Source organism: Mandrillus leucophaeus, unplaced genomic scaffold (assembly GCF_000951045.1).
Source record: "Mandrillus leucophaeus isolate KB7577 unplaced genomic scaffold, Mleu.le_1.0 Scaffold594, whole genome shotgun sequence".
Lineage (NCBI taxonomy): Eukaryota > Metazoa > Chordata > Mammalia > Primates > Cercopithecidae > Mandrillus > Mandrillus leucophaeus.
In genome coordinates, this window is record NW_012106408.1 from 643,315 (window position 1) to 652,708 (window position 9,394).

Here is a 9,394-nt window from a genome sequence, read left to right on the forward strand (position 1 = left end):
TTCCTTCCTTCCTTCCTTCCTTCCTTCCTTCCTTCCTTCCTTCCTTCCCCTTCCTTCCTTCCTTCCTCTCTTTCTCTCACTTTGTCAGTCAAAGTGGAGTGGCATGAACATGGCTCACTGCAGTCTCAACCTCTGGGGCTAAAGTGATCCTCTCACCCTGGAAGTAGTTGAGACTACAGGCACATTGCACACCCCACCATGCCAGGCTAATTTTTATATTTTTTTGTAGAGAAGGAGTTGCACCATGTTGCCCAGGCTGGCTTTGACTCCTGAGCTCAAGCAATCCTCCCAGTTCAGCCTCCCAAAGTGCTAGTAATATAGGCATGAGCCACCACAATCAGCCTAGACTTGCTTTCTTCAATACTGAGAAATTTATTAGGAGGATATTGAATTAATGGAAGTAATGTTTATTAAAGTAATAAACTATTCATTTTTATAAGTAAGTTACATATTTATTCTCTTTAATATACAATCAACTTACATAGTGAGTTCTTCATAAACAGTAAAAGAAAAAATTTCAAAGTCATTGATCTTGCTTGTTATGTCATGCAAACTATTAAATAAATAATGTATATTGTCAAAACTCTATACACATTTTATTATTTTTATTTTATTTTATTTTATTTTATTTATTTATTTTTTGAGATGGAGTTTTGCTCTTATCTCCCAGGCTGGAGTGCTATGGGGCAACGTCAGCTAACTGCAACCTCCACCTCCCAGGTTTAAGTGATTCTCCTGCCTCAGCCTCCCGAGTGGTTGGGATTACAGGCATGCACCACCACGTCCATCTAATTTTTGTATTATTAGTAGAGAAGGGGTTTCACCATGTTGGCCAGGCTGATCCTGAACTTCTGACCTCAAGTGATCCACCTGCCTCGGCCTCCCAAAGTGCTGAGATTGATTACAGTCATGAGCCGTCGCGCCCAGCCATATTTTATTATATATTTTCAAAAGCCAAAGTTCCCACACAAAATATTCAGGTAGAAAAAAGTGTATTTCCTGAGCTTTACTATTTTATATGTATTCTAAATTGAGACACTCTATTTCTAGCTCATTAACAAGTTTTTCCAAAATAAGGGGTTTTAAAAATTAAGGGGTTTTAAAAGAATAAGTTAAATTTATACTTAATATATTCTTAAATTTATATCCATATTATTATTGCCCTAATATTTCTTCTGACATTTTACATTTTTCCTATGTTTGAATTCTTTCTTCTTTCTACTTTTCTTCTTAATTTGTATGGTTTAGCACTTTTCTCTTTTAAATTTATTTCTGATTGTTTTTAGTTTGAATCATTTTATTCATTGTTATTTTTTTCTCTCTTCCTTTGTCATTGAAAAGCATGAAAACTTCTCTGAAGTATGAAAACTAAAGAACATTTGCTTGTACTAAACAAGGAAGGCTTGAAAACTTCTTCAGATTTGCTTTTTTTTTTTTTTTTTTAATAGTATTTGTCATTTTTACTACCTCATTAATCCAGACTACGTGTTAGGAGGCCATGACTAGACAACTCTATTTTTTTTCCAACAGTGAAAAGGTTGGTTAAGTTCTTCATATAGCTAACTAGCCTCCCGTCTGCCTTTGCCTCTCTGAACTTGCTTTGGAGATCTATGACACAAGGCTATAAAACATCTGTGTTATAAAACATCCTGGTGAAATGCTAGATTCTATCTATATTGTTCTGATATCATCTTGTGGTATGGCCCATGAACTATGTTTATCATATTACCATTGGAAAAATGTTACTGATAAAAATTTAAAACTAAAAATAAATGAAACTAATCCAATTATTGCTATGTATTAGTACGTTTATTATACTTTGAATACATCAAACCTTACTCATTTTCATGTACATCTTTATTAAATGCAAAAAAAAAAAAAAAAAAAAAAAACCCAGTAATGAGATACATGAAAATGAGTAAGGTTTGGTGGAACTTCAGATGCATAGACTAGAGGAAATCATAAGATACAGCATGGATGCAATAAAGTCAGAAATGATGCAAGTCTTAAGAAAATAATTTAGAAATCTACTTTGATGTACTAGAGGAGGCTTTACACAAAAAGTTGGCATTTGGGTGGAGATATAAAGAGTGGGTGGGACTTGGGAAATGGGATTGGGAGCTGGGGAGGCTTTCTAGGTAAAGAGAATACAGAGAGAAATAGCGTGGGGAAATGTAGGAGGTGGGAGATAGTTAAGTTTAATCAGAGTACATGGTGATTGAAGGAAATAACAATGTGTGTTGGAGGCACCAAGGGTACCTAACTGATGGAGTGAGAATGATAGACTCAGTTGTCAGTAATAGTATTTATTAGGCTCATGCTACTTGCCAGACACTTAGCTAAACAATTTGCATGCCTTATCCAATGTAATTCTCATAATAATTGTATAAAATAAGTATTCAAAAGTACCCCATTTCACAGACACATAAATGCAGAAAAATGAATGACTTCAAGAACTTAGAGGAAGAACGCTAAGTGGATGAAATTGGAGTGGTGAGGGGAATAGCAAATGGGAGAAATTTTTTTAAAAATCAAGATAAGGAGACTCAGAAATTATGCATGGAATACAGCCAAAAAAAGTCAGAAAAGGGAACTCACTAAGAGAAATAATGCATAATGTTCTTATTTTATGGCTGTATTCCAAAGGTTTCACCAATATGTTCAACTAGTTCAATATACTTTTTATCTCAACTGTTTTTAATATTTAGTTTAATCTCTCTGAGAAATATATTTTAATATTTTGTAGAACTGAGTTAAGCTAGTGGTTCTATTTTTGCCTTCATCTACTTAGTTAATAATATTTAATAAGGTTGAACATGATAACACCCAGTCTAATTGTGGTCTTGGATAACCATTGACTATATATTTTATCAACATTTTAGTTACTTAGTCATTTTTAAAAATCAAACTAATGTGCAGGAGACTCCTTTCATTGTAAAGGAATAAACAGTTAGGTTCACAAGTCTTTGAAGCAAATGCTTAGCCACCACGACTAGTGGAAAAAAAAATTGTTTAAACCTCTGACTCCTTAGTCTCCTTAACAGATGGATAGGAGTAATCAAAAATCAGTCTTATTAATATCTCTCTTTTGAAATTAGCTTCTCATTTTAATCAGAACAAAGTATGTCCTATTTAAAAATTCATTAAAAATAGAAAAAGCATTCTGAATCAATATGCAGACCAGTAAGCAAACTAAAAAGCCCAAGGATATAAGAGTTCTGAATTATGCTACATATTTTGACACAGGAGTAATGGCGGTGAAAGGATTGGCAACAAATTTATGTAACTAATGATGTGTCGTTATTAGCAGTGTGTTATTCTCCTGTCCACAAACCAGACTTTAATATAGTATAATTTCAAATCTAGAACCTAGGGAAATGTTTGTCACATTTAGAGAATTTCTGTTATGGAATTAGTAACAAAAAAGGGTATCTATTTTTACGTGTTCTTCCCTTTTTCATAATTAGATTTGCAAGCAATGTCCTATAAAATATACATTGCTCTTTAGTTTGTAAGATAAAACCCAAACTTTCAATTTAATAATTATGCCTTTAAACATGATGAGGATGGTAGCCCAGTTAAATTAAAACAATACTAAATTGCAGTTCAAACAAAAGTTCTCCTCCTATTGCTTCCCAAGAAAAGAGGACTTGTTTGCATTCAACAATTCTGAAAAAATTTCATCACATAAAGGAAATATAATAATCCAAAGTTCAAGAAGTGTCTCACACAGAAATGAAAAATGATTTCAGTGCTGTGGAGTTGGACAATTGCCTCTCAGCAATGCGCAATGTGCTTAGGAGTTAGCTGTTTTATAATATGGTGACCTTCAATAAAAATAATGACAATAATAATTACAATACCTGAAATATGAATAGTACATAACAGTACCCATCAAAAACAAGAAAGCTCATATCATTTTGTTTTACTCATGCATACACATTTGCAAAAGAGGCATCCCAAAACTTCATATTCATTTTTCTAAAATCATGTTAATTTCTTATTTATTTCAGGCATTACTAGAGACTCAAAATTTACTGCGCACTCAGGTTGCAAATTTTACCTTCAACCTTGGATTTTCAGGGAAGTTTTACCACACAGGTAAGAAGGAGCTTTGTGTTCTCAGGCAGCTACATATAAATAGGAAATAAAATTTTGAATGATCCATAAGTGGTAGAAATAGATTCTCCAGATTGATTATGGAAAAAACTTGGGCACATTATTTGAGTAGCCAAATCCAAAATCAATGAGCATATTTACTTTGGCAAATACTGTTAAAATCAAGGGCAAAAGAGAAAGAGAATTGATGTTTTCAACTCATTTTTTTAAAAATAGAAAGCATAAGCACTGTACTGAGTATGACTGTGCATCTTGTTTCTCAGCACAGTATGGGTAGAAGGCATAGTAATAACAATAATTAAAATACTACTAATAATAATCGACAGAATTTTAAAATCATCAAATAGTTGATGTGATAGATACTTTTGTACATATTATTTTCCTTTGGAAAACATCTGATGATAGAGAGAAACTTTATGGTCTCAATGAAACGTAATAGACTCTAAGGGTCATCTTGTTAGTTTACCTTCCCTTGCAGGATTTTTTCCCTAAAACAATATTACCACAAATTTGGCCTAACATAGACTAAAACCATCACAATTAGACTTGTATTTCTTTCCATCTCTATCCAGCCACAACTGTACTTCTGTGCAGTCTCACCCTCTCAATAAATTCTCAAAATGTGATTGTTATTCATGTGCTACTGTGTTCTGATATTCCTTACTTATTTACTTACCCTCACCTCCAAAATGCTGACTTTTATTTTCTGAATAGTAGCATTGAAATAACTGGTACCATTTTAGAGAAAACTATGTTAATAAAATCGTTTGTCTTTGACAAAAAGAGTACTAAACTATGTGTTGGGGCCTGTATTAGGGGAATACCTATAATCTGCTTCTATTTGTGCATCCATGCTGTGAACTAAATGCTTTGTTTAGAACTTTGCACTGTGGTTTCACAGCGTCTTTGAGAAAACATTTCACAGTATTTGTTCTGTATGCATGTATGCAATTTATTGACTCATTAAAATATTCTATTCAAAGGTAGTCTTTAGTTTTCATAAACATCTTGTTTACTAAATGAGGCTTTTTAATGTGAAAGCTCAATATGGTTTGTTAGAATATTGAAATAACAATGTCTTATTGGCTTTTCCGTGATGCTTTTTTTTCCCTGCTTTGAAACATGTAAATCTCCTTAAAGTAATAGAAGGAAAATTAGTATGTATGCCAGTTGATAAATCAAATGATTGCATATCTTAAAAGGATATTTTACAGAAAGAGATTTGGGTCATCATATCTGCACAGGCAAAGCAATTTCAGCTTACAATTTTGAAAATAGACATGGTTTTGTAAATCTTTTTCAAAAGCTCCCTCAAGAAATGATTTCAGACCGAAGAAGCTCTGACTATCAAGTTATAAAGCAGATAGCTTTAAAGGCTATGTCTACTCATGCAGGAGGAAAAATTATGGGATTATTTGGAGTTCACACGCAATACTATTTTGTCTTAAATAGCTGTAGATTGTTAAGTAAAGTCATTCTTTTGGCTGAAATGTACCTGGATAACTGCCTCAGTTTTTATTTACTTTTCATACTCAGACCTATTAAATGTGCCAGACATTTGCAAAGTTAATGTTGATAGAGGTTATACCACTTCCCATTTCTTCTTTAAAACACTGAACATGCACAGAGTACACAACCACTGGGAAATGAGCAGCACACTAGTCAGTATCCCAGGAATAGTTATTGAAGAAAAACAGCAAAAAAGAAAGATGTATTTTAATTATATCTTTTAAGCAGACATATATATTGACTCTTTGTGTTGGAACCAGTATAACAAAAATAATAGAATAGTTTGTCCTGTAATACTGTGGTGATAGTACACTTTAGAGAATAAGCAATATTTATAAATTTATAAATTTTAGAAGTTTAATTTATTTCACATAAATATGTCATTTTTATTTAATTGACATATTTACTTCATTTGTAGGATCATTGAAATGCCCCTATAATGTATTTCAAGCACCATCATAATTATATCGAATACTTATTAATGCACTTAGGGATATCAAAGTTTCTTCTGGAGCTGAGTTACAAAACAGTGATACCCTTTCAGATATCAGAAAGACGTGTCTCATCCCTATCTTGTCACATTTCTATATGGAAATTTCACATTATAGAAAAAACAATTGCAAATCAAGGAGGTGCATTTCTTATCTGCGCACTTGGCTGTGATGTGTAACCATGAGGAGATGGCCTTGTCGGATTGATTGTCTCTGTTCTCTAATGATCTGATTTCCCAATGCGTGAGGATGCTGATGGATGAGCCTCATTGTTTTGAAGACATTTAATCACATATGCCCAGTGTAATAATGATTGATTCTGCATTTCTTAGACTGCTTCACTTATTTGTATTTCTCATGTATTCTTTCCTGTTCAGTTTCTCTGTCCTTCACATGCTAAAAACAATCTCACCCCAAAGGGCATACCACTAAGCTTTTCCTAAAGTCATTCACCCACAGGTGCCAAATTGAAAGAGGAAGGACATAGTGTGGATTAAATGGAAAAAAAAAATAAAAGCATGGAGTTGAGAATGAAATATCTTAGTCTGGAAATATTTAGAGCTTGAATAGAATTGCATAACAAAAGCTTAATTGAGAAATGGAGACATTATAGTATTCAGATGGCTTCTTTGAAAAAGGAGTTACCCACTGTACTTTGAGAGGGACATGATTTTTGGTGACAATCATTGCTGTTCTTTGGAATTAAATATGACCTTATCAATAATTAATTCATGAATAATGTTTGCAAACTGAATTAACATTGGTCTTTTCCATGAGATATTATTTTATGAAAAATAGCATTTTCTATAAAATCATTAACTTTCAAGTATGACAGTAAGTAAAGTGTTACATTCTTTCCCCTTTTGTGATCTTGTTTGTTTGTTTGTTTCTTTTGCTTTTCTGTGTAGAGTATTAGTTGAAAGACCAGATACTGGTAATAAACTTTATGTTCAAATCCAGATTCTGACATTTTGCCAGCTATTTGAATACAGTTTACTTAAATTTTCTGTGCCTCAGTTTATATACCTACCCAATGGGGATAATAATATCTCTTTTATTAGGGGGAATGCCTAGCATGTTACAAGTGTTATGTAAATGTTTATTATTACTAATTTTAAAATTATTTTCATATAACATTCAAATATTATCAAAAAGTAAACAGTAGACAATTCATATGGCACTATTTTCTAATTTTGGAACTATAGGTAGCTTTTAATCAATGTTTATCATCCCACAGTTCTTTATATTTAATGTAATATTTAAAAGTGCTTTATTCTATGTCCACATATATGGAACCATGCCAGGTTCAATGTACAAGGAAAATTAGAAAATATCTCACCATTTAGAAATTATAATATTTTATACAAATTACACAAATATAAGGTAGAAATTTTTACAAAAGAGAAAATACCTATACTAAAATTATATATATCTTATTTTAATGTAATAACTGTACTTTTAAGGAAATTAACCTATAGGTCTTGCTAAATTATTCTTATTTTGGTAGACTTAAAGAAATTTTAGAAGCATACTTTTATCTCATAACACAGATTCTTCAAAAGTGATAGTAAAGAAACAAACTCTTCATGTATTTTACTTCTGAATTAAAACAGTTTTTATTCATTGTTAATCAGGAAATATAAAAAAATAAATTTAATAAGAACAAAATCTATCTTTCCATTAATAATTGTCTAGACCAGGATCTAGATCAGATTAGAAGTGAAAGGTTTAATTTGAGCACAGATATTTTAATGGTCTCTAAGTTGTGCTAATCTGGTCACATATAAACTGTAAATGATAGTTCCACGTATAATTTAAGTATATATCAGGTACAGAAAAATAAATGTTTACAGGAAGTCCAAAATGTAATACTTTCATCTAGTTGGATTTAAAATCATTTGAGATTCTGCTGCTGTCCCTCAGTATGGCTTAGTATCATATTTTTTATTAAGCTGTTTCCAGTGTCAAAGGTTTGCCTCATGTGGCTTTGAATTATATGACCAGCATAAAACGAGAGAAAAGCTGACAAAAATTAATCCATGATGCAAACAAAAGGAAAGTTTTAAACGTTACTCTCAGACTTTTTGAGGGTGTTTATAAATTAACATAACCTCTAATATAAAAATTGCTAAGATTTTATGATCAGCCATGCATCTGTTTCTATCAATAGTCCACAAAATTTTCTTTAAATTGAGTAATTGACCTCCTACCTGGTCAAGTGTGCATTATGTGCTTCCTGCCACTTGCAGTAATGATCAGCAGAGTTTAAAATATATGGAAGCATTTTTCAAACATTCTGTATTCAAAGCACAACAAGATAATTCCAGGAGGGTGGGAGAACTATCAATTCTTTCACCATGTGTGATATAATGTAACTCTTTCTAATCTATGTCTCAGTTTGCTAAAATATAACCATGAGAAACATGAAACATCGGTAATATAAACACCCCATCTGAGGAAGTGATAAACTCTTACTCATTTGAATTTTAATATTTCATATTCTTTTTTGGGGGAGGAGCATAGAGCACAGTCTCTTCTCTCTCTTTTTTTTTTTTTTTAATTATACTTTAAATTCTGGGATACATGTGCAGAACATGTAGGTGTGTTACATAGGTATACACACGTGACGTGGTGGTTTGCTGGACCCATCAACCCGTCATCTACATTAGATATTTCTCCTAATGCTATCCCTCCCCTTGCCCCTCACCCCCTGACAGGCCCTGGTGTGTGATATTCCCCTCCCTGTGTCCATGTGTTCTCATTGTTCAACTCCCACTTGTGAGTGAGAACATGCGGCGTTTGGTTTTCTGTTCTTGTGATAGTTTGCTGAGAACGATGGTTTCCAGCTTCGTCCATGTCCCAGAAAAGGACATGAACTCATCCTTTTTTATGGCTGCATATTATTCCATCGTGTATATGTACCACATTTTCTTTATCCAGTCTATCATTGGTGGACATTTGGGTTGGTTCCAAGTCTTTGCTATTGTGAACAGTGATGCAATAAACATACGTTGAGCATAGTTTCTTAAGTGCCAGAAGAGGTGTCTGTGGTTTTGTTTTCTTCTTCTTCTTCTTCTTTTTTTATTATACTTTATGTTCTAGGGTACATGTGCACAACACGCAGGTTTGTTACATATGTATACATGTGCCATGTTGGTGTGCTGCACCCATTAACTCGTCATTCACATTAGGTATATCTCCTAATGCTATCCCTCTCCACTCCCCGCACCCCACAATAGGCCCCAGTGTGTGATGTTCCCCTTCCTGTGTCCAAG

General features: G+C 32.9%; 1 protein-coding gene across 1 annotated transcript in view; it reads left to right on the forward strand.

Moving 5' to 3' along the window:
* NDST4 (N-deacetylase/N-sulfotransferase (heparan glucosaminyl) 4) overlaps positions 1-9,394 on the forward strand; it is a 312,690-nt gene that overhangs the window by 145,511 nt on the left and 157,785 nt on the right. Inside the window, exon 3 of the mRNA XM_011999457.1 lies at positions 4,014-4,101. Coding sequence (XP_011854847.1) covers positions 4,014-4,101 — 88 coding nt within the window. The remainder of the gene's footprint in view (positions 1-4,013; positions 4,102-9,394) is intronic.